This window comes from Oncorhynchus mykiss, chromosome 11 (genome assembly GCF_057628025.1).
Source record: "Oncorhynchus mykiss isolate SJ-2025 chromosome 11, ASM5762802v1, whole genome shotgun sequence".
NCBI classification, from domain to species: domain Eukaryota; kingdom Metazoa; phylum Chordata; class Actinopteri; order Salmoniformes; family Salmonidae; genus Oncorhynchus; species Oncorhynchus mykiss.
Window position 1 is genome coordinate 16,455,455 of NC_143032.1, and position 25,564 is coordinate 16,481,018.

Here is a 25,564-nt window from a genome sequence, read left to right on the forward strand (position 1 = left end):
TGAAGCACGACCACTCTAAACCCACACTGATCATTTAGCTCAGCTATGGAATGTATGGGATCCACAGAATTCACACACACATCTGCTTTTTAAAAGAGCCTTTATTTTTTAACAAACACAGTGGCAGTGTGTGTGTGTGTGGGGGGGGTCTTCATTCACTGCAGGTCCTCATCATCAAACAAATCCTCAAAGTCTGAGAGAAACAGATAGAGAAAAACAGAGAGACCGAGTGAGAAACAGAGACAGGGAAGCAGAGACAGACAGAGAGAGACAGAGAAAAAGAGACAGACAGAGAAAGACAGAGAAACAGAGACAGACAAAGGATAGGTCAGTGAGTTTCTGATTTGATTGACAGCTCCTATGTGCTGACACTTAGATGACTGACATGATAGGCATGCTGAAGTTTGAAAACATCCTAAAATAGTTATATATGATTCATAACAGATCATGCAGTAGTACCATATGTTAGTATTTGGGATGTAGTATCTGGGCTCTCAAGACTTCAGGTTCTAGGAGGGGTTTGGTGTTAACAGATGTGAGTGCTGCTTTAGGGGAGCTACAACCACTAAAGGACACAATCACAGACACCACAGAAACACAGGGGAATGTGTTTTTCTGCTGGGTGTGCGTGTGTGATACGTGGTGTGTATGTGTGTTCAAAGCGGCAGGCTGGCTAAGTGTCCTGCTGAGTTTCAGTCTAACAGGAACCATAAACCCCTTTATCACCCCCCTCTCCTCCTCCCCCTCTACCTGTCCTCCTCCTCCCCTTCTACCTGTCCTCCTACGTGTCCTACTCCCCCTCTACCTGTCCTCGCCTCTACTCCTTGTTCTCCTCCCCCTCTACTTGTCCTCCTCCCCCTCTACCTGTCCTCCTCCTTGTCCTACTCCCCCTCTACCTGTCCTTCTCCTTGTCCTACTCCCCCTCTACCTGTCCTCTCCTCTATGTCTTGTCCTACTCCTCCTCTACCTGTCCTTCTCCCCTCTTCCTTGTTCTCCTCCCCCTCTACCTGTCCTCCTCCTTGTCCTACTCCCCCTCTACCTGTCCTGCTCCCCTCTCCTCCTTATCCTCCTCCCCATCTCTTCTCCTCCTTGTCCTCCTCCCTCTCTTTGTCCTCCTCCCTCTCTCTTCTCCTCCTCCCCCTCTTCTCCTCCTTGTCCTCCTCCCCCTCTTCTCCTCCTCCCCCTCCCCCTCTTCTCCTCCTTGTCCTCCTCCCCCTCTTCTCCTCCTCCCCCTCTCCCCCTCTCTTCTCCTCCTCCCCCTCTCTCTTCTCCTCCTCCTCCCCCTCTTCTCCTCCTTGTCCTCCTCCCCCTCTTCTCCTCCTCCCCCTCTCCCCCTCTCTTCTCCTCCTCCCCCTCTCCCCCTCTCTTCTCCTCCTCCCCCTCTCCCCCTCTCTTCTCCTCCTCCCCCTCTTCTCCTCCTTGTCCTCCTTCCCCTCTCTTCTCCTCCTTCCCCTCTCTTCTCCTCCTTCCCCTCTCTTCTCCTCCTTGTCCTACTCCCCCTCTCCTCGCTTACTTTACATACTTAACCATCTCATCTGCCATTCCTCCTGTCCTCTCGCTCTCTCTCTCCCTCTACTCCCCCACTCCTCCCATTCCCCCTTCACCTACTACTACCCCTTACATCTCCTTCTTTAGCGTTCCTCTCCTCTTTTTAATGATCAGTTTCTAGGTCATGTGCTACTGAGACAAACTGTTTGTCCTGTAGCTAACTGCCAGATGAAAAACACATTAGCTACATTGTGTGGTGTGTGTCTGCGTTTGTGTAAATTGAGGTTTACATGGAAAATACGTGTGTTAGTTACTGAGATACGGCCCTGTTGGCAAAACAAACACAAACAGAACTAGGGATGTAACGATTCACCAACACGCATCAGTCCCCGGTTCAAATGTTTAAGGATGCAAGTGTATCGCGGATCCCAAACTGATCCAAATGTAGCATGCAATGGTCAGAAAACCGATTCAAATGTTTTGAATCTCCGGTTCACATTTTTGTGTTTGCACATATTACGTTATTTCTACCATCCTAAAATACCTCTATTATTTTGTGACAACTGAAGCTTCCTCTGTTTCAGTGTGGAACTGCTTTGACAGTCATTGATCTACAAGTCATTTTGCATGCCAGACAACCCCAGGCAACAATCCCAGGCAACAACCCCAGGCAACAACCCCAGGCAACAACCCCAGGTAATACCAGTAGCCTAGTCAAACTGCCTGCGCACTGTGCCCTGTTCCACTCGCTGACCAACGGCCAGGTAGGCGGCCTGTTCTTCAGCATTCAAATGCTTAAACAGTTTGAGTGATATCTGGCTTTATTAGTGGAGTGACAACCGGTGTCATTTGCTAGGTTATTGTTATCTATGCGCTGTTAAAAATTGTGTTTTACCAGAGAGAACAAAAAGAATGGGAGACAGAACTCTGCCTATACCTGTTGAACAGGTATGGTGTTGGGCTTAGAACCAATTCTATTTGGATTATTCAGGTTCATCAGCAATTGTTTGGATTTACACAATCAGTGTCATTTCACTGTAAGGTCTACCTGTTGTGTACAAATAACATTTGATTTTCAAAAAATATTATTTGTCTTTATATTTTTATATATATATGTATATATACACACAGTTGAAGTCGGAAGTTTACATACACTTAAGTTGGAGTCATTTTTCAAACACTGCACAAATTTCTTGTTAACAAACTATAGTTTTGGCAAGTTGGTTAGGACATCTACTTTGTGCATGACAAGTCATTTTTCCAACAATTGTTTACAGAGAGATTATTTCACTGTATCACAATTCCAGTGGGTCAGAGGTTTACATACACTAAGTTGACTGTGCCTTTAAACAGCTTGGAACATACCAGAAAAGGATGTTATGGCTTTAGATGCTTCTAATAGGCTAATTGACATCATTTGAGTCAATTGGAGGTGTACCTGTGGATGTATATCAAGGCCTACCTTCAAACTCAGTGCCTCTTTGCTTGACATCATGGGAAAATCAAAAGAAATCAGCCAAGACCTCAAAAAATAAATTGTAGACCTCCACAAGTCTGGTTCATCCTTGGGAGCAATTTCCAAACGCCTGAAGGTACCAGGTTCATCTGTACAAACAATAGTACGGAAGAATAAACACCATGGGACCACGGAGCCGTCATACCGCTCAGGAAGGAGACGCACTCTGTCTCCGAGAGATGAACGTACTTTAGTGCGATTTAAATCGATGTTGGAACAACAACAAAGGACCTTGTGAAGATGCTAGAGGAAACGGATACAAAAGTATCTATATCCACAGTAAAACAAGTCCTATATCGACATAACCTGAAAGGCTGCTCAGCAAGGAAGAAACCACTTCTCCAAAACTTCCATTAAAAAAAGCCAGACTACGGTTTGCAACTGCACATGGGGACAAAGATCGTACTTTTTGGAGAAATGTCCTCTGGTCTGATGAAACAAAAATAGAACTTTTTGGCCATAATGACCATCGTTATGTTTGGAGGAAAAAGGTTGGAGGCTTGCAAGCCGAAGAACACCATCCCAACCGTGAAGCACGGGGGTGGCAGCATCATGTTGTGTGGGTGCTTTGCTGCAGGAGGGACTGGTGCACTTCACAAAATAGATGGCTTCATGAGGGAGGAAAATTATGTGGATATATTGAAGCAGCATCTCAAGACATCAGTCAGGAAGTTAAAACTTGGTAGCGAATGGGTCTTCCAAATGGACAATGATCCCAAGCATACTTCCAAAGTTGTGGCAAAATGGCTTAAGGACAACAAAGTCAAGGTATTGGAGTGGCCATCACAAAGCTCTGAGCTCAATCCTATAGAACATTTGTGGACAGAACTGAAAAAGCATGTGCGAGCAAGGAGGCCTACAAACCTAACTCAGTTACAACAGCTCTGTCAGAAGGAATGGGCCAAAATTCACAACTTATTGTGGGAAGCTTGTGGAAGACTACCCAAAATGTTTGACCCAAGTTAAACAATTTAAAGGCTATGCTACCAAATACTAATTGAGTGTATGTAAACTTCTGGCCCACTGGGAATGTGATGAAAAAAATAAAAGCTGAAATAAATCATTGTCTAATATTATTCTGACATTTCACATTCTTAAAATAAAGTGGTGATCCAAACTGACCTAAAATAGGGAATTTGTTACCAGGATTAAATGTCAGGAATTATCAAAAACTTAGTTTAAATTTACTTGGCTAAGGTGTATGTAAACGTTTGACTTCAACTGTGTGTATATCTACACATTGGGTGACGAGCACTTTTGCATGACCGAAACGAGAAGATCTCTCCGTAAAAACTTCCAAACGAGATCGGGGTGGAATCCAAAATGGTGCTATATATTCATTGGCTATGTCATAGCGCATTTGTAAATGATAAATATTGATCCATTACTAGCTCAAACACTTAATCTGCAAAAAGGACAAGATAATGTGGGTGATGGTGATTTCAGAACCAAAGTGGGGACAAAAAACTCATCTGATAGTGGGGTGGTAGATGCCTAGTCTCCCTTATGACGCAGCTCAGGTGCCTACGTAGACATAGACCATTTACACACACACACACACACACACACACACACACACACACACACACACACCTCATGAGCTTTATCATCAGCAGATTAGAATTTAGAATGGGAAATGAATGTGTTTATGCAAAAAAATGTAGTGCATCATATCACATTATACCGAATCGGATCGATTAGTTTCAAACTAACTAAAACATATCTTTCCTGTATCGTATAGGAGCCCATGTATCTAGATATGTATGGAACCGTCTTGAAAGGGAAAGATGCACATCCCTACACAGAACACTTTTAGTTGACCCCTCCCTAGTCACATAGATCCTTGACATAGCCTCTACACAGTCTAGCCCAGTGTCTCCCCCAACCTATTCTCCAGCATTTCCAGCCATTCCACTTATTTGATCTATTCCCGCAGCAATACACCTGATTCAACAGGTGATCAGCACACTATTAGATTAAATCAGGAATTCTAGTATCGGAATATAACAAATAAGTGTAATGACTAGAGTTACTCAAGAATAGGTTTGAGAAAAACGGGTCTATTCTAGCCTCCTGCCCTGCCTACCGTGTTAGTGTGTGTGTGTGTGTGTGTCTCACCGTTGAAGAAGTCTGAGTGCACTGCTTTCTCATTTGCTGCCAGGTCCATGAGCAGACCGCTGCTGCCCCCTGCCTGAAGAACACACACCAGGTACAGTTTCATAATGTTAGCCATTTATCAACGTACATAAAACACATATGAGCTCAACAAGAAAAGTACAATAAATCAAAGACAGTTCGTTCAGTCTACAGACAAAAGGGTAACCGTGTAACTAGCTAACGTTAGGTTAAAAACAACTAACGTTATATGTGCTAACGCTACAGCTACACAACATTCTAGCCTCTGACAAAATGCAGATATATGCCTTCTAAACATAGCTAGCTAGCTAACGTTAGTAGTAGCAAGTTCCCAACAACTGTATGTTGAACAAGATGACTGGATAACAGCGGGCGTTTTTTGTATCCGAGTCACTTACTGTAGTTACTGTAGGTGGCTAGATGACCGTTGGCGTTAACATGGTAACGTTAGCTAGCTAGGTCGGTGATTCTTTCCTGTAACCTGATGATTACTAACCTCGTCTAGATCCACATAAGGCCCGGCGCCTTCAGGGAACATCTCGTCCACCGCTGGTTTCATGATAGTTTCTGTCTTTGACGAGTTACCGTAAAGAATATTAACGTTAGCTACCAAGCTTTTTTCTGTCAAAGTAAACAAAACAAATCGGACCTTTCTTCTTCTATGATATATGGCGGCCCGAAAACAACCGTTAAAGGTGCATGCCGCCACCTACTGTGCTGAAGTGTGTGGTCAATCACGGTTTACAACATTAGCTCCACATTTCTAAATCCTCCTACCTAAAGCAGTACTTCTGAGAAAATAAAAAAAGAGCCCTACTAACTTCTAATAGACCATCCCCCAAATCCCTTCCCCCCCCCCCCCCTCAAACCCGTCCAACCTCAATGACCCTACACTTCAATCTTTCTCTCCCAACATACTAACAACAATATAATAACACATGCTCTACTGTTTCATCAACAATACACTCCAGACACAAACCATTCACATGCTTGCCAACCAGATGTAATGACGAGTACAATGTCCTAGGTGTAATCGAGCAAACACCACCTCTTCCTTCCTAATCTGACTTTTTAATCTTGGTCCACCGACCTTTCTTTCATTTAAATGACGTCCCTTGGGCTCAGAGTCCCATCTCTTCTGCCACACATCTATCAAAATGGCTCTGATCTTACATTTGGCCTCATCACTACCCAGTGGAACATTAATATCAATTATATCTTGTTTCAAAGACCTTGGACCATTGTTACTCTAACTTCCGCGACGCATATAAGGCCCTGCCCCGCCCCCCTTTCGGAAAAGCTGACCACGACTCCATTTTGTTGATCCCTGCCTACAGACAGAAACTAAAACAAGAGGCTCCCACGCTGAGGTCTGTCCAACGCTGGTCCGACCAAGCTGACTCCACACTCCAAGACTGCTTCCATCACGTGGACTGGGAGATGTTTCGTATTGCGTCAGATAACAACATTGACGAATACGCTGATTCGGTGTGCGAGTTCATTAGAACGTGCGTTGAAGATGTCGTTCCCATAGCAACGATTAAAACATTCCCTAACCAGAAACCGTGGATTGATGGCAGCATTCGTGTGAAACTGAAAGCGCGAACCACTGCTTTTAATCAGGGCAAGGTGTCTGGTAACATGACCGAATACAAACAGTGCAGCTATTCCCTCCGCAAGGCTATCAAACAAGCTAAGCGCCAGTACAGAGACAAAGTAGAATCTCAATTCAACGGCTCAGACACAAGAGGCATGTGGCAGGGTCTACAGTCAATCACGGACTACAGGAAGAAACCCAGCCCAGTCACGGACCAGGATGTCTTGCTCCCAGGCAGACTAAATAACTTTTTTGCCCGCTTTGAGGACAATACAGTGCCACTGACACGGCCTGCAACGAAAACATGCGGTCTCTCCTTCACTGCAGCCGAGGTGAGTAAGACATTTAAACGTGTTAACCCTCGCAAGGCTGCAGGCCCAGATGGCATCCCCAGCCGCGCCCTCAGAGCATGCGCAGACCAGCTGGCCGGTGTGTTTACGGACATATTCAATCAATCCCTATACCAGTCTGCTGTTCCCACATGCTTCAAGAGGGCCACCATTGTTCCTGTTCCCAAGAAAGCTAAGGTAACTGAGCTAAATGACTACCGCCCCGTAGCACTCACATCCGTCATCATGAAGTGCTTTGAGAGACTAGTCAAGGACCATATCACCTCCACCCTACCTGACACCCTAGACCCACTCCAATTTGCTTACCGCCCAAATAGGTCCACAGACGATGCAATCTCAACCACACTGCACACTGCCCTAACCCATCTGGACAAGAGGAATACCTATGTGAGAATGCTGTTCATCGACTACAGCTCGGCATTCAACACCATAGTACCCTCCAAGCTCGTCATCAAGCTCGAGACCCTGGGTCTCGACCCCGCCCTGTGCAACTGGGTACTGGACTTCCTGACGGGCCGCCCCCAGGTGGTGAGGGTAGGCAACAACATCTCCTCCCCGCTGATCCTCAACACTGGGGCCCCACAAGGTTGCGTTCTGAGCCCTCTCCTGTACTCCCTGTTCACCCACGACTGCGTGGCCACGCACGCCTCCAACTCAATCATCAAGTTTGCGGACGACACAACAGTGGTAGGCTTGATTACCAACAACGATGAGACGGCCTACAGGGAGGAGGTGAGGGCCCTCGGAGTGTGGTGTCAGGAAAACAACCTCACACTCAACGTCAACAAAACTAAGGAGATGATTGTGGACTTCAGGAAACAGCAGAGGGAACACCCCCCTATCCACATCGATGGCACAGTAGTGGAGAGGGTAGCAAGTTTTAAGTTCCTCGGCATACACATCACAGACAAACTGAATTGGTCCACTCACACAGACAGCATCGTGAAGAAGGCGCAGCAGCGCCTCTTCAACCTCAGGAGGCTGAAGAAATTCGGCTTGTCACCAAAAGCACTCACAAACTTCTACAGATGCACAATCGAGAGCATCCTGGCGGGCTGTATCACCGCCTGGTATGGCAACTGCACCGCCCTCAACCGTAAGGCTCTCCAGAGGGTAGTGAGGTCTGCACAACGCATCACCGGGGGCAAACTACCTGCCCTCCAGGACACCTACACCACCCGATGTCACAGGAAGGCCATAAAGATCATCAAGGACATCAACCACCCGAGCCACTGCCTGTTCACCCCGCTATCATCCAGAAGGCGAGGTCAGTACAGGTGCATCAAAGCTGGGACCGAGAGACTGAAAAACAGCTTCTATCTCAAGGCCATCAGACTGTTAAACAGCCACCACTAACACTGAGTGGCTGCTGCCAACACACTGACACTGACTCAACTCCAGCCACTTTAATAATGGGAATTGATGGGAAATGATGTAAATATATCACTAGCCACTTTAAACAATGCTACCTTATATAAATGTTACTTACCCTACATTATTCATCTCATACGCATACGTATATACTGTACTCTATATCATCGACGGTATCCTTATGTAATACATGTATCACTAGCCACTTTATACTATACTATGCCACTTTGTTTACATACTCATCTCATTGTACATACTGTACCCGATACCATCTACTGTATCTTGCCTATGCTGCTCTGTACCATCACTCATTCATATATCCTTATGTACATATTCTTTATCCCCTTACACTGTGTACAAGACAGTAGTTTTGGAATTGTTAGTTAGATTACTTGTTATTACTGCATTGTCGGAACTAGAAGCACAAGCATTTCGCTACACTCGCATTAACATCTGCTAACCATGTGTATGTGACAAATAAAATTTGATTTGATTTGATTTGATTTGATTTAACTATCTGGTCTACAACTTCATTCCCTTCCACACCCGAATGTGCTGGGACCCAGCAGAATCTCACTACTACACCCAGTCTCTCAATTCTCTATAATACCATGAATGCCTCCAATAGTAGGTCACTCCTATTATATTTACCAGATGATAAACTATTCACTGCTGACATGGAATTTGAGCCTACTCACTTCTTCATCTTTAAGGTTGGTGTATTGCCGCCACCTACTGTACAGGGTAGCGAAACAAAAATGACATACAAAATGTAACAAAAATAAATAAATAATCCCACTCCTTCAGTCACAATTCAAAACACATCCATACACAGGCTCAGGGGCCTGTGAGGACGAAGCATTAATCCACAGGATTCCTTGTAATGCCTCAGCCGCACTCACAATGATGACTATTTTCTCAGATTTTCTCTCTGTTTGCGCTGTGCAGTTGAAAACCAATGCAATAAATGCAACAAAGTCCACCTTAGCATGCAGGATGTCAGTATCCCTCTAGTGTCTCTACGCCTACTAACATTATTTCTTCAATTTCACTCCTTTCTTCCACTCTTCTCGCTTCCTCCGAATAGGAGACATTCTGGACAGGCCTTATTCTTGCCACCTCTGTCTCCTTCACCCGAACAGGAAACTACAGGAATTTGGGTGCATGTTCACTACCACAATTGCAGCATTTAGATTTAGCTGGCATATGATACTCCTCCCGTCTACATACACTTTACACATGCATGGGTTTGGTCACGTAGGCTCTCACAGGGTATCTCGGTGGTGGAAAACGTACTCAAATGTCATACTTGAGAAAAAGTAAATATACCTTAATAGAAAATGACTAATGTAAAAGTCAAAGTCAAAGTAAATGAAATTGCTAAAATATACTTAAGTATCAAAAGTAAAATAGTATTAATAGTCTCAAATTCCTTATATTATGCAAACCAGACGGCATAATTTGTATTGCATGTTTTATTGACGGATAGCCAGGGGCACACACCAACACTCAGACATTCATTTACAAATGAACTATTTGTGTTTAGGTAGTCCACCAGATCAGAGTCAGTAGGGATAACAAGGGATGTTCACTTGATAAGTGTATGAATTAGACCATTTTCCTGTCAAAATGTAACGAGTACTTTTGTGTTTCAGGGAAAATGGATGGAGTAAAAAGTACATTATTTTCTTTAGGAATGTAATGAAGTAAAAGTTGTCAAAAAAATAAATAGTAAATTACAGATACCCCCCAAAAATTAAGTTATACTTTAAAGTAATTTTACTTAAGTACTTTACACCACTGGTATGTCATAAAACCCGAATACACGTGAGAAGGCAGAGACTCTTCTTCAGAAAACAACAGAATGGATGGAGTGGGCTTCCTCGCTCCATCCACCATGCGGGTCAGTCGGTGTGCACCAACCACTTGATCCAATTCTTCACGTATATCCTTTGCATTCACCTCATGCGGCACCTCAGAGATAACACTCTTCATAGGCGCCCTGCTTCGAAGATCCACACATCACACATTCCAATCTGATATTTTCTTGAGGCCACTTCTCGTTACTCTCACCAACACCACCTTACCCAATGCAGCCGCGATTTTCATAGAGACTACAAACGGATCTCCCAGGTAACTCCATCGATCCAAAACCCTTACTCCGACCATAAAAAAAAAACTAGGCTTGGATTTACAAGATTCCACTACTATTTTACTTCTCTAATTTCTTTATGTATTCGTCACTGTATTCCAATTCTTCTCATCTCCACTCGACACGCCATCTGATTCAAACAGAACATCTGCTTCCGCCATCTTCCAACAACAAGTTCCCGACAATCAGCCTCCCCATCAAAGTTTCCCCTAGCATAGATCAATGCCACTTCTTCTTATTCTTTGTCACGCCCTGACCTTTGATATCCCTGTTTTTCTATATATTTTGGTTAGGTCAGGTTGTGACTAGGGGGGTACTCTAGTTTTTGTATATTCTATGTTTTGTATTTCTATGTTGGCCTGATATGGTTCCCAATCAGAGACAGCTGTTTATCATTGTCTCTGATTGGATATCATATTTAGGCAGCCCTTTTCCCCACTTTCTGGTGTGGGATCTTGTCTGTGTATAAGTTGCCTTAGTGCACATCAGTAGCTTCACGTTTTGTTTGGTTGTTTTGTTCATTGAGTTTCGATGTATTAAATTATGTGGAACTCTACTCACGCTGCGCCTTGGTCCGATCCTTACGACGAATGTGACATTCTTCTTTAAATTTGCATACACCACCACCTACTGTACTGGAGTGTGAGGTGGGTCACGGCCTCTCCATTCATCCCTATCAACTACACCCATTAACCTCACCACTATTCCACTACTTGGCCCTATCTGAGAGGACGGGACGCTATCGTTCAGCACACCTTGTAACTCTTCTGCAGTAAAATCCTGTACACCCAAGAACTTCTCTGCAGCTGCCACCACATCTATTTTCTGTGATTTACGTTCCATTTCTGCAGTAAGGTTGATAACCATTGGTTATGAATGCTAAGAAACCAACCTTACTGAAGAAGCACGTTATTCCTATCACTCTCTATTGGCCTCGGCCTACTCACAGGGAGCCTCTTAGGATCCCTCGCCCTGGACCCATCTTCCTCTACTACTCTCTTCACTGCCTCCGCAGTCACAGCAGACTGTCACAGTTGACATCTTCACGGGTCCACCTGAACCCGAATCCCCGAGACCCAACCCGGGACCTAAGTGGGTCCAAAATTCTAACTTTTCCCTCGGGTCCTAGTCAGGTCCTGTTTGATTGACATCAGGTCTCGGGTCTATGTAACTACAGCTGATAGACCTGAATGGACCCGACCTCGGCTCTGCATAGCCCATAGCATACTTATTTTACGCTGACAAGGTGAATATATTGACTTATTGAAGGCCAACAGAGAGGAGCTTTAAGTCAGTTATTTTCCCGAGGCACATGGTGCAGAGTGCCTGCTCCTTCTGGACGGAAGAAACGCAAAAAATCATCACAAGTCCACTTTGAGTTACTTTCACAGACTCCACAGTCCCCAACCTCTTCTCCACCCAACCTGACACCACATATGGACCAGCCAGAAGGCAAGGATCCATTCATTCCAAACATCTCACTCCCACCGGGCCAGAATCATCTTTGTCATCATAGGGACGATTACCTGCCTTCGCAGGTAATTCATTCTCACTCTTGTCAAGTTCCATTTCTGACCTACCAGAGTAAGTTTTTTTTATTTTTGTGCTTGACACCAATCTTCCTCACCACCGCTTGCCTCTACACCAGGGCTCTTCAACCCTGTTCCTGGAGAGCTACCATCCTGTACGTTTTCACTCCAACCCTAATCTAGCCCACCTGATTCTAAGAATTGGCTGGTTGAGTAGCTGAATTAGGTTAGTTACATCTAGGGTTAAAGGGAAACCCTACAGGAGGGTGGCTCTCCAGGAACATGATTGGAGAGCCCTGCTCTACACTCATCTCCTTTTCTCGTAACACCACTTATTTTTTTTGTAACAATATAATGGGCTTGACTGTCACAAGGAATCAACCGGTGGTTTGGGTGTAGGTAGAGATTGAAGGTTGGCTAAAATGTAGATAAAACTATGTAAAACATTGGACAAACACCGAGGTGATGAAAGGAGTAACATACCTAGGATTGGAAACTCATAGGTAATTGTAAAATAAATCTATATTTTGTGAAAATTCCACATACAAAATCCCTATCCCTAATCCTTGCAAGTATCCAAATTAAAGACAATAAATTATGACAACGAGATCACATTTCTTGTCAAAATGTATTATTATTGAACATTACATTGATATAACTTTTTAGATTATAGCAGTGTTTGGAATTAAGGTTTTTTTCTCATCTGTGAGATGCATTCATATATTTAATGATAGGGCCAAATACATATTTATATAACCTTGTTTTTTAAATGCATTTCAATTGACAATATGACTTATCCTTATGTTGCCCTCTTTTCCTCCCTCCCTTCTCCTTATATTCTCTCCCTATTTTCTCCCTTCCTGCCCCTCTCCCCACCTTCTCTATCTCATTCTCCCTCTACCCTCCCTCTCTCTCTCTCCTCAATGTTCATGTCCCTCGTTGGTCTCATATCCCAGTGTGTCTCCCAGGTGTTGGTGAGCATAGAAGGCCCGGGCCATTTCATTGATGTGGTTGTAGGCTCCAATAGACCTGAAGTACTCTACGTAGTGCCAGAAGTCTGAGGTGGTGTAGGGCCAGTATGGGACTGCCGGGGGCTCATCATATGGAACTACAGACACAGACAAAAACAAATCACAACACTCACTGACTGACAACCCCAAGGAAGTCTACATAATATAATAATCATGTAGGGCCTATCAGCACATGTTACAGAAGGTCTCTGTGTGTGTGTGTGTGTGTGTGTGTGTGTGTGTGTGTGTGTGTGTGTGTGTGTGTGTGTGTGTGTGTGTGTGTGTGTGTGTGTGTGTGTGTGTGTGTGTGTGTGTGTGTGTGTGGGGGTCTATTTTACCTCCTTCAGGGGTGAAGGCTCTGGCATCTGTAAAGAGGAGAGGGATGGAGAGAAGTTTAGCATTCTGGAGCATTTCACGTATTCCACACACAAAGAAGGGATTGAGAGTTCGGAAAAATTAGCCCCTCCCTGAGGACTCTGGGATACCTGAAGAAACTTTCTTCCTTCCTCCTCAAATATTATTCCTCACTGGGTTTACACACACACACACACACACACCCACACACACACACACACACACACCTACACACAGTGCTCTTTGTCCACATGCAGTTCTCATAACAAACCTCTCCTTATGTATGCAGAAAGCGGTAATTCCTGAATCCACCATTAAGTCATAGTTATCTCCAGCTCTGAGTCAGTTAACTTCTAATGCTGTGTACTTATTCTAGCACTTTAATATGGATTAACTGCATACAACGACACACAATATGGATTAACTACATACAACGACACACAATATGGATTAACTACATACAACGACACACAATATGGATTATGCACATACAACGACACACAATATGGATTAACTACATACAACGACACACAATATGGATTTATATTTTACATAAAATGCTTAACATCAGTCCCGGCCTAAACCCCCTAAGAGCAAGCAGAAGGTAAAATAACTGAGGTTATCCCAGAGGTTGCTGATGGAGAAATGCTGATGGAGACTTCTATTTGCAGCCTCATTTTAATGGAGGCAGAGAGACTCACCAGTGAGCTTACAGGTGATGAGACAGAGGAAGAGAATACTAAGCTGAACCAGCAACTTCATCCTGACTTCTGAAAACACAAACACATTATTATAATTGTTTTAAACTTTATTTTAACACGGAGTCAACACTGAGACTGAGGGTCTCATTTCCAGGTGAGCCCTGTGGACACAATACACATTGAGATACAATATACACATTTAAAACTACACATGCATAAATACGCAAAATAAAAAAATACAATCCTAACAAACAGTTACATTTCTCAGCTACTAGGTCCTCAATCAACACTCTAAACCGCCCGAGTAGACATTGTAAAAACACATATTATACACATAGCCTAGAGTTCATTGAAGAAAACCCCCCTAAACTACTAACTCTAAACTGTACATATTAATCAGAATCAAAACAACAACACTGGGTTGTAGTGAGAAGAGTCTTGTTCTTTTTACCTGTGTGTGTCGTTCCAGAGGTGCTGTCTGTCTCGGGGTCTAGAAGAGTCTAAAGCTCACGGCAGGAATGAAGCAGCAGGATCCTGTTATAAGATCACACGTCCCACCCAATACACACATACACACAGCCCTCCCCACATACCCTTGTCACAACCACACGTCTTCAGTTTGAGGCCAGAGAACTAACTCATGCTGTCGGCATTATATTCATCCCATGAAGCAACCATCACCATTGTTACATAGCTTGACAATAAATCAATCAAACCACATTATAAACTAACAGGTCTACCACTACAGTCTGCAAAGTCTATAAATATAAAATCATGTGATAGATAGATAGATAGATAGTAGAACTTAGATGGTACAGCTGTAGGATCTTAATTTGAGCCAGTTTGCTACAGCAGGAAAATAATCCTGCAGCAACAGTATATTAAAATGACTATGTGGATTATTATTAATGCACCATTTTGTAAGGGTTAATACATTTTCCATTAGGGCAAATCAAGTCGGAAATTTCAAAGTGAAAATGAAAATTCTAAGCAAAAAAATTGTTATCAAATTAAGATCCTACATCTGTAGGTAGCAGAGGTGAGACCAAGTCATTGTTTTACAAGTTACAAGTAAGTCTCAAGTCTTAGCACTCAAGTCTGAGTCAAGTCTCAAGTGAAGACCGACAAGTCCCAAGTCAAGTCTCAAGTCCTAAACTTTGAGTTTTGAGTCCTAAACAAGGTGCTCTTCACCAAATTGAATAACATTTCATATTTTTAACCAGAGTAATAGTTAGTATTTTAAATTCACGCAAATCATGACTGCTTTTAAAAATATATATATTTATTACTTTCCAAATAAACTTTCTATTTCCATGGAAATACATGGGTAGCCATGATAAAGACACATCAGAGACAACAAAAACAAAATATTGCTCTCTGTCTCTCTCCAGATATACTCTAGACACCTAAAACAATCCTGCCATAAAGTTACAATCATTTATTAAAAGGTACATCAAAACAACTGCTACTGAACTGAAATTGTAGGCCTACAATTTAAACACTGGCCTGAATGTCTGAGAAAAAAATACAGATCCCAAAGATGGGAGATAAAACCAGAACATGGAGACTACGTGTGTGATACATAAACACTTTCCTGTTCTGTCTTATCTCAGGGCCCTGTGATGCAAAATACCAAATTCAATAAAAGTCTGTCAAGAAATAGAGTGGCGGCAGTCCACCCCAGTTTTTTGTTGACTACAGCGTAGTCTTTATATCCGAAAACAATAACATCTTTCCAAGGGCTTCGTCTGAATTCACCCGCCGACCTTCCTCTGCACTGCCACGCGCAACTTTTTCTTCGCTGGCACAATTTGATTGGCTGCTGTCCGATTCAAACTGTAATCCGTTAAATGAAGAGTTGATGCTCTGCACAGTTTTGATAATGTCATCTTTTTAATATTTGGGCATTATCAAGTCAGTGTAACAGTATAGCTTCTGTCCCTCTCCTCGCCCCTACCTGGGCTCGAACCAGGGACCCTCTGCACACATCGACAACAGCCACCCTCGAAGCATTGTTACCCATTGCTCAACAAAAGCCGCGAACCTTGCAGAGCAAGGGGAACAACTACTTCAAGGTCTCAGAGCGAGTGACGTCACCGAATGAAACGCTATTAGCGCGCACCACCGCTAACTAGCTTGCCATTTCACATCCATTACATCAGTTTGGGTCAAAAGGCTCAAGGTTAAGTTAAGTCACAAGTCATTGGTCTTAAAGTCAAAGTCGAGTTGCACGTAACTTTTTTGATTTTGTCAAATCGAGTCTAAAATCCTCATAGTTGTGACTCAAGTCTGACTCGAGTCCATGTCATGTGACTCGAGTCCACACCTCTGGTACAGTTGAAGTCGGAAGTTTACATACAATTAGGTTGGAGTCATTTAAACACATTTTTCAACCAACCACTCCACAAATATCTTGTTAACAAACTATAGTTTTAGCAAGTTGGTTAGGACATCTACTTTGTGCATGACATAAGTAATTTTTCCAACAATTGTTTACAGACAGATTATTTCACTTATAATTCACTGTATCACAATTCCAGTGGGTCAGAAGTTTACATACACTAAGTTGACTGTGCCTTTAAACAGCTTTGAAAATTCCAGAAAATTATGACATGGCTTTAGAAGCTTCTGATAGGCTAATTGACATCATTTGAGTCAGTTGGAGGTGTACCTGTGGATGTATTTCAAGGCCTACCTTCAAACTCAGTGCCTCTTTGCTTGACATCATGGGAAAATCTAAAGAAATCAGCCAGGACCTCAGAAAATACATTTTAGACCTCCACAAGTCTGGTTCATCCTTGGGAGCAATTTCCAAATGACTGAAGGTACCACATTCATCTGTACAAACAATAGTACGCAGGTATAAACACCATGGGACCACAAAGCCGTCATACCGCTCAGGAAGGAGACGCGTTCTGTCTCCTAGAGATAAACGTACTTTGGTGCGAAAAGTGTAAATGAACCCCAGAACAACAGCAAACAACCTTGTAAAGATGCTGGAGGAAACAGGTACAAAAGTATCTATATCCTGTCACTCCCTGACCTTGGAGAGCCTTTTTATTTCTCTATTTACTTAGTTTAGGGTGTGATTTGGGTGGGCATTCTATGTTTTCTATTTCTTTGTTTTTGGCCGAGTGTGGTTCCCAATCAGAGGCAGCTATCATTGTCTCTGATTGAGAATCATACTTAGGCAGCCTTTTTTTCCCCACCTATGTTTGTGGGTAATTATTTATTTTCTGTGTGTGTTTGTGTGTGCCACGGTTGCATCACGTTCGGTTTCTGTTCACCTGTTTTTTTTGTAAAAGTTTCACTTTATTAAAAGATGTGGAATTACATGCTCATCTATGACAGGGAGTTTGAAGACAGTGAACGTAACATATCCACAGTAAAACGAGTCATATATCGACACAACCTGAAAGGCCTCTCAGCAAGGAAGAAGCCACTGCTCCAAAACCGCCATAAAAAAAAGCCAGACTACGGTTTGCAACTGCACATGGAGACAAAGATCATATGTTTTGGAGAAATGTCCTCTGGGCTGATGACACAAAAATAGAACTGTTTGGCCATAATGACCATTGTTATGTTTGGAGGAAAAAGGGAGAGGCTTGCAAGCCGAAGAACACCATCCCAACAGTGAAGCACGGGGGTGGCAGCATCATGTTGTGGGGGTGCTTTGCTGCAGGAGGGACTGGTGCACTTCACAAAATGGATGGCTTCATGAGGGAGGAAAACGATGTGGATATATTGAAGCAACATCTCAAGACATCAGTCAGGAAGTTAAAACTTGGTCGCAAATGGGTCTTCCAATTGACCCCAAGCATACTTCCAAAGTTGTGGCAAAATGGCTTAATAAGGACAACAAAGTCGAGGTATTGGAGTGGCCATCACAAAGCACTGACCACAATCCTATAGAAAATTTGTGGGCAGAACTGAAAAAGCGAGTGCAAGCAAGGAGGCCTACAAAGGCCACAGACTGTACACACTCACTCACACCTACTGTACATACACCTACTGTACACACTCACACATACTGTACACACTCACACACCTACTGTACGCACTCACACAGACTGTACTCACTCACTCACACCTACTGTACACACTCACACAAATAAATACTGACTAGAACTGCGAGTTGAAGACTGATGGTGTTGTCTCCCCTCAGAGAGTAGTCAGCCTGGATGCACTTCCCTCTCTCAAAGGATGCTCTCTATCTTGTACCAAGTGCCCAAGTACTGGTAAGGGTAGGAGAGCGGTGTTGTTAAGAATGTACGCTTTAAAGCTGTGTGTGTGTGTGTGTGTGTGTGTACCTGCTGCAGGTTGAAATTGGGCTGGACGCTGGGGTTGGGGCATGGACCCCAGTGGTAGTATGTCTGGGCGGAGACCAGAGGGACAAGAGACAGGAAACCTTTTTCTTATGAGAGGAGAGATGGGAGAAGGGGACGAGAGGTAAAGACATAAGGTATAGTAAAGCTGTATGCCTATGAAGTGTCCCAGGACACATCATCTGACCTGTAGAACTCTGCAGGCAGTCTACATACCACCTGTACTGCTACACCTGTTCCTCCAGTTCAAGTTTTTCTAGTTTTTATTGTCACATGCACAAATATAAGTTTGTGTGTTGGAGTGTCAGTGTGAGTGTGTATAGAGTGTGCATAGAGTGAGTTTGAGTCAATGAAACAATTAAATGGGTCATTGCATATAGTTTGTGTAGCCATTTTGTTAGCTATTTAGCAGTCTTATGGCTTGGGGATATAAGCTGTTCAGTAGCCTGTTAGTGTCAGACTTGTTGCTTCGGTACCACTTGCCATGCGGAAGCAGACAGAATAGTCTATAGCTTGGGTGGCTGGAGTCTAACAATTTTAGGGTCCTTCCTTTCACACCGCCTGATAGAGGTCCTGGATTGCAGGGAGCTCGGCCCAGTGATGTACTGGGTTGCCCGCGCCACCCTCCGTAGTGCCATGCGATCGAGGGTGGTGCATTTACCATACCAAGCAGTAATGTAGCCAGTCAAGATGCTCTTAATGGTGCAGCTGTAGATTTGAGGGCCCATCCAAATCTTTTCAACCTGATGAAGAAGTGATGTTGCGGCTTCTTCACAACTGTTTACGGTTTGTGGACACAGAGGGAACTTGAAACTCTCGACCTGCTCCACTGCAGCCCCGTCGATGGGGATGGAGGCGTGCTCACCCCCCCATTTTCTGTACTCCACGATCAGCTCCTTGGTCTTACTGACATTGAGGGAGAGGTATGAACCCAGTATGAACCACACTGCCAGGTCACTGGACTCCTCCCTGTAGGTTGTCTCATCGTCGCTGGTGATCAGGCCTACCACCGTCGTGTCATCAGCAAACTTGATGGTGTTGGAGTCGTGCTTGACCACGCAGTCATGGGTGAACAGGGAGTACAGGAGGGGACTAAGCACACACACCTGTGGGACCCCCGTGTTGAGGGTCAGCGTGGTGGAGGTGATGTTGCCTACCCTCACCACCTGGGGTCGACCCGTCAGGAAGGCCAGGATCCAGTTGCAGAGGGAGGTGTTCAGTCCCAGGCTTCTAAGCTTGGTGACGAGCTTGGAGGGGACTATGGTGTTGAACGCTGAACTGTAGTCAATGAACAGCCTTCTCACATAGGTATTGCTTTATCTAGGTAGTCCTCTTTTCTTATCTCTTATCCCTTCCCTGTGAACTTGTTTCTATAATGGTGAAAATGTGTGTATGTGTGCGTGCATTGTGCCTGCATGTGTCCCTATTTTACCTCCTTCAGGGGTGAAGGCTCTGGCATTTGGAAGAGGGAGAGAGGTAGAGAGACGGAGAGAGAGAAGTTTAGCATTCTGGAGCATTTCCTGTGTGTCTCCATGGTAACTGTGTCCAACTCTCAGGATGCAAAACATACACGCCTCAACAGCCCTATTACCTTCCTCCTACATTGAAAAACAACATCTCAAACCTGCCAGTGTGATTTCAATAGAAAGCTTTGCTCCTAAAGGTCACGAAACACGCAGTCAAAAACATCATATTACACTGTAGATTTACACTGTAGATTTACACTGTAAGCTTGGCTTTTTTGCTTACTACACGATTCCATGTGTGTTTTTTCAAGGTTTTGATATCTTCACTATTATTCTACAATGTAGAAAATAGTACAAATAATGAAAAACCCTTGAATGAGTAGGTGTGTCCAAACTTTTGACTGGTACTGTAGATGAGTACCTTAGTCAGAAAATCCCAGGAGTGGTCAGTGCACGTCACTAAATGGAAAGAAGGAGAAAATCCTGTCGATATTGTTGTTTGAGGAAACTCTACCTGAATATGTGAGGCTTGGATATGTGAGGTATGCATTGCGAAAATGTGTGTCCAAACTATTACAGTGTGGAAATTGTAAAGGATATGGTCACATTTCAAATGTTTAAAGACTGGAGGAGTATAATATTGAAGAATCTGTGAATGGAAAATGTTGCGACTGTGGTGGGGATCATACTCCAGACTTCCTTGAGTGCCCTGTAAGGGTGAAGGAGGCCGAGGTGTCAAGGATCAGGGCTGCCAGCAGATCTCCTATGTGGAGGTGGTGAAGAGGGTCGAAGGGGCGAGAGGCAACAGTGTTGAAGATATGGTGGTAGATGCATTGCAACCAGTTGATAGTGTTTTAAGTAAATCAGGTCATCTGGATACACTCGTTGTGAAGAAGGTGGATTTTGTGGCATGTATAGCCACAGTGATTAATTGTACAGCACAAGTGTCTAAGAAGTCAAAGAAGCTGGATGTCATTATATCTGCAACCGAGAAGTGTTTGGGGTTCCAAGATTTCAAGGCAGAAGCACTACAAGGACTATTGTTGCTAGGAAGTGTCCCACCCTCACAGGAGGATTCTGAGGCTGTGTTGGGATCTGATTAGAATGAGTTTTTTACAGAAAAGCATCTTGATTTTGTTTGGTTAATTAATTTTTTGGGGTAGTTAGTATGATATTTCATTTTTACCCAAATGTTTTTTCCTTTTTGGGGATCCTTATTATCCACCCGCAGTAGGTGGCTGAATGCACATTTAATTGTTGGTACGCCATTATACCATAGAAGAAGACCAAGCCCACAAATTGGGGAGAACAAACAGTATTTTCTATTTACACCCATTATAAAAGTGCCAACTTTGTTGTTGATTTTTTTATACAGAAATAACAAAACATGCTGAAAAGCTGCCGTGTTGTTCAATGTACGTGTAACCAGGTCAAAATCCCGACCTACGGTTCGCAATGGTCCCGCATAGGGAAATAGAGCCTGTAAGAAGAGCCCTGTGACATCAGGCTATTCCTTGTGGAAGATTGGGAAATTGTGGGGACCTGGTGTCCATGTAAGCTACATGGAAAACATTTCATCACGGGCAGGGTTGGCTAGATTACTTTCCAAATGTAATCTGTTACAGTTAATAGTTACCGGTCCAGAATTTTAATCAGTAATGTAAATTTGCATTACCCAAACTCAGTATCGTAATCTGATTACATTCCATTACTTTTAGATTCCTTTCCCCTTAAGAGGCATTAGAAGAAGACAAAAATGTATGTTACAAATTGAACGACATCTATTGCAGGATAAATCAATGTTAAAGTTTACATAGCTGGCCATATATGGATGTTACATTTTACTTAATGGGTTGGTTATGTAGGCTTCTTCTAACCCATCGCTTTCTACTACATATGGTTAAATGATATCTTTACATTAAAAACCAAAGTCTATCAGAATTCCAGTCATTCCAATAAATGTTATATGTTATATAAATGTTCTTGATGTTCAAGAATAGGACTTGGAGATATGGAAGTATAGATTAGCATGACCCCAAAACTAAGCACTTATTAGCCAGCCCTATTCTGTTTTTGATTTTGTTGTCATGGAGGACTGATTGAGCTCTTTGAATCGAGTTGAAAAATAAATGCTGCGCTCATGGAATGGCATGCTTTGAGCACTACTGAAAAGTGCTATTTACATGTGAAAAATTAATGCCATATGCTGCATTTACTCTATCATTTACCTTTTTGTTGGTGACACAATGATATCTTGATAATATGTTTAAAGGCCAGATCAACAGATGAAACAATAACAAAACACCTGCCCCGCCTCTGTTTTAATAAAAAACTGAGGGTTGGGCCTGGAGAAATGTAACCACTCTCAGATTAATAGACAGAGCTATGGATGCAAGGACTGACCATCCATGATATCAAAATTATTGTTTCAACCATGTTATGGGGCTATATGGTGTTTATTTACATTTACACTGTTTACAAACATTTTTAAAAAACGAGCAATAAAAGCCCCACTTTTATTCAAAAGGCTTGGATCCACACTGTTGCAAGAGCGCATTTTTCACTGGTTGTACACATAAACAATGGTTGATAGGCAGTTTAAATAATGTCTTGAATTCAACCATTATTGGGTTCAAATACACATGTATATTTGTGAACAGGCATCCACAACAACCACAATCGGTGTTTCACATGAATTCGCTATGTAGATATCAATAATAAGTGATATCCGTATCGCCGTAGACTACGCCACTGCTGTCATTCTTACCTCCAAGTGTTTAAGCAAATTAGATAATCTTTGGATGCCGACAGCAGTCGCACCATTGGAAGACATAGTTTGGACTGTAGCCAACAAAAGTATATTCCTGCTCTTTTTCCGCGATATATCAAACACATTTGTGTGTCATCATAGTGGTCTCTGACTTGTGGTCAGACTTGCTCAGGTGAAACCAATTTAAATTTGCAATTTCAATGCTGATTTGAATGTCATTGAGAAAACAGAGAAGTGTCAAAGATTTTTTTCGCAAACATCCTTTCTGATTTTAAAGGTTGTTTTTCAATGTATTTGTAATCTGATTACACAATTTTGCTGGTAATGTAACTGATTACAGTTACCGTTTTTTTTTGTAATCGCTTACATGTAACGGATTACATGTAATTGTTTTACTCCCCAACCCTGATCACGGGTTAGTATTGTCCGTTTGTCACTCCACTCACTACTTGTAGTTGAGTTGAGGGGGGCGGGGGAGCGGTGAGAGTTATATTATTTAAGATACTCTAGTAGGGCTTTCGAGAGATGGACAGGGACTCCGCTGTCCTGACTTTAGGGGGAAGCTGGTTCTACCATTGGGGTGCCAGGACAGAGAAGAGCTTTGACTGGGCTGAGCGGGAACTGCCCTCCGGCAGGGGTGGGAGGGCCAAGAGACCAGAGGTGGCGGAACGGAGTGCTCGGGTTGGTATATAGGGTTTGAGAAAATCTAATTATATTGGTCACATACACATTTAGCAGATGTTATTGTTGGTATGGCGAAATGCTCTCAGACGCCATGAGCGGAGTGCATGCAGAGCGAGCTGCGCGTAGGGAATGAATAGGGAATGCTTCTAGTTCCAACAATGTCTAAGTAATCTAACAATTTCACAACAACTACCCAATACACACACATCTAAGTAAAAGGATGGGATATGAATATATACATATGAGCATATGAGCATACCCAGAAGGTAAAGGAGGTGCAGTTGCCTTGTTGCTCTGTATACAAGCACCAGGGTCTCGAAGAAAATGTGAGCTTTCGACTGGAAGCCAGTGGAGTGTGCGGATGAGCGGGGTTACGTGGGGGAATTTGGGATGGTTGAGCACCAGACGGCCTGCGGCATTCTGGATAAATTGCAAGGGTATGATGGCACAAGCGGGCTTCCAGCCATTCATTGTCATGAAAAATAATTTATATAAACATGTTCAGCATCTCCGGGCTTCCACGCATACATGCTGCTGACGCGTGCCTTTGGAACATAGGTAAATCCATTTAATATAGCTTACACCATCCCAATAAAAGTATTTAGTTGTGATAGGCCTATAAGCCTGGGAATGTCGTAGAAATCAAAACATAAGTACTGCATCATGCGACTCAATATTGATGATATGGAGAGAAAAAATAGCTAAAAGGTAATGCGCTCTGATACTCTCTTTGGGCTTGAGGCGGAGAGAAACAGAATTGCATTGCTGCTCTTGTGGCAAGCAATTTAGGGGAGATCCAATCAATGGAAGATGGAATTCAAATTAAAAGTGAAATGAGAAAGAAGGGCTCCAATGACCAAACGCCAATAGGTAGGCTACAATTTAGGCTATAATCTGAATGGAGTTGTTTTATGTGTAGGCAAACTGTAGGACGGTGAGAAATAACGTTATGGCTAGCTTCCATTAGACTACTTAGGTAGCTTCTCTCGGTTTGATGCTGTCAAGTCAGGTGCTATGTAATCAGATGGTATGAAAAATAACTACCAAGAAGTTAGTCTAGCACGAGATAACCATGGTTGCGGTCTCTCCCTCTGTGCCTGCTCCTGTGCACTGAGCCTCCCGTGTCTTATTCACACACACCGCACGGCCTCCGCTCCCTTGTAGCCAACAGCTGCTCGCACTGTGCCTCTCTCTCTCCCTTTCTCGGAACGGACCGGTTGTCCTTTAGGTCCTTTCGGAATTGGTTTTAACACTACATTTATGCATATTGGGTCTGGGGATATACTGTGTCAACTAGGGAACGGCAGATCTTAACTCCAATCACAATGTTGTCCTTATCACAGGTCCGATGGTAGAGCATTGCGCTTGCAACGCCAAGGTTGTGGATTTGATGCCCACGTGGGACCAGTACGAAAATGTATGCACTACTGTATGTCGCTCTGGATACGAGTGTTTGCTAAATGACAAACATGTACATGTATTCAATCATGAAGTGTTTTGAGATTGATGAGAGTTACAATAGCTGAGTGCAAGGACCGTTTGGTAGGCTACCCATCAGTGTCGTTAATTTGCACAGTTTTGGATGAGATTACTGTGACCAAAGGTTTGTGACTGCAGGTGTGGCTGTGATACAGTCAATGCAACAGCCATAGTCGTAGAGCATGAAACTGCAGGAGCAAGTCACTGCTTTGATGTTTGTAGTGAATGATGGTGTTGGGTCATGCCAAGGAGTTGTCAACCGTGATGGAGAGGTCTTGGAGCAGGCAGACCTTCCCTGGGAGGAAGAGCAGCGCTGTTTTTTTGAGGTTGAGTTTAAGGTGGTGGACCAACATCCAAAGAGAGCCTCTGTGACACAGAGAAGAGTGGTCCCAGTTGAGTGAGCCGCCTTGAAGCCTGACTGGTTAGAGTCAAGAAGATTGTTCTGAGAGAGATAACTAGAGTGTTGGTCAGAAACACTAGAAACACACTCAAGGGTTTTGGCTGAAAAAAAGAAGGGACACCGTTCTGTCGTTTTTTTACTTCATAGGGTTGAGTGTTGGTTTCTTGAGGAGGGGAGCGACTCTGGCTATCTTGAAGTCAGAGGGGATGCATCCAGTGGTCAGGGATGGTCTGGAG

The 25,564-nt window shown here is 43.4% G+C and overlaps 2 protein-coding genes across 2 annotated transcripts; both read right to left on the reverse strand.

Moving 5' to 3' along the window:
• Positions 1-83: 83 nt before the first annotated feature.
• On the reverse strand, positions 84-6,001 carry cops9 (COP9 signalosome subunit 9). The gene is made up of 3 exons (XM_021620333.3): positions 5,637-6,001; positions 5,123-5,195; positions 84-193 (listed from the first exon to the last, which is right to left on the reverse strand). The coding sequence occupies exons 1-3, from the start codon at positions 5,697-5,699 to the stop codon at positions 156-158; spliced, it is 174 nt and encodes a 57-aa protein (XP_021476008.1). The 5' UTR covers positions 5,700-6,001; the 3' UTR covers positions 84-155.
• A 6,752-nt stretch (positions 6,002-12,753) lies between these two features.
• otos (otospiralin) lies at positions 12,754-14,833 on the reverse strand. Its single transcript, XM_021622361.3, has 4 exons — positions 14,656-14,833; positions 14,205-14,273; positions 13,488-13,514; positions 12,754-13,247 (listed from the first exon to the last, which is right to left on the reverse strand). The coding sequence occupies exons 2-4, from the start codon at positions 14,263-14,265 to the stop codon at positions 13,060-13,062; spliced, it is 276 nt and encodes a 91-aa protein (XP_021478036.1). The 5' UTR covers positions 14,266-14,273; positions 14,656-14,833; the 3' UTR covers positions 12,754-13,059.
• Positions 14,834-25,564: the final 10,731 nt, after the last annotated feature.

Excerpts from the sequence above, each read along its gene's own strand:
- cops9 (XM_021620333.3), bottom strand. The coding sequence starts at position 5,699 with ATGAAACCAGCGGTGGACGAGATGTTCCCTGAAGGCGCCGGGCCTTAT. Across the intron at positions 5,196-5,636 it reads CTTATGTGGATCTAGACGAG|GCAGGGGGCAGCAGCGGTCT; the intron begins GTTAGTAATCAT and ends TGTGTTCTTCAG. Across the intron at positions 194-5,122 it reads GCACTCAGACTTCTTCAACG|ACTTTGAGGATTTGTTTGAT; the intron begins GTGAGACACACA and ends TGTTTCTCTCAG.
- otos (XM_021622361.3), bottom strand. The coding sequence starts at position 14,265 with ATGAAGTTGCTGGTTCAGCTTAGTATTCTCTTCCTCTGTCTCATCACC. Across the intron at positions 13,515-14,204 it reads CATCACCTGTAAGCTCACTG|ATGCCAGAGCCTTCACCCCT; the intron begins GTGAGTCTCTCT and ends TCCTCTTTACAG. Across the intron at positions 13,248-13,487 it reads AGCCTTCACCCCTGAAGGAG|TTCCATATGATGAGCCCCCG; the intron begins GTAAAATAGACC and ends CTGTGTCTGTAG.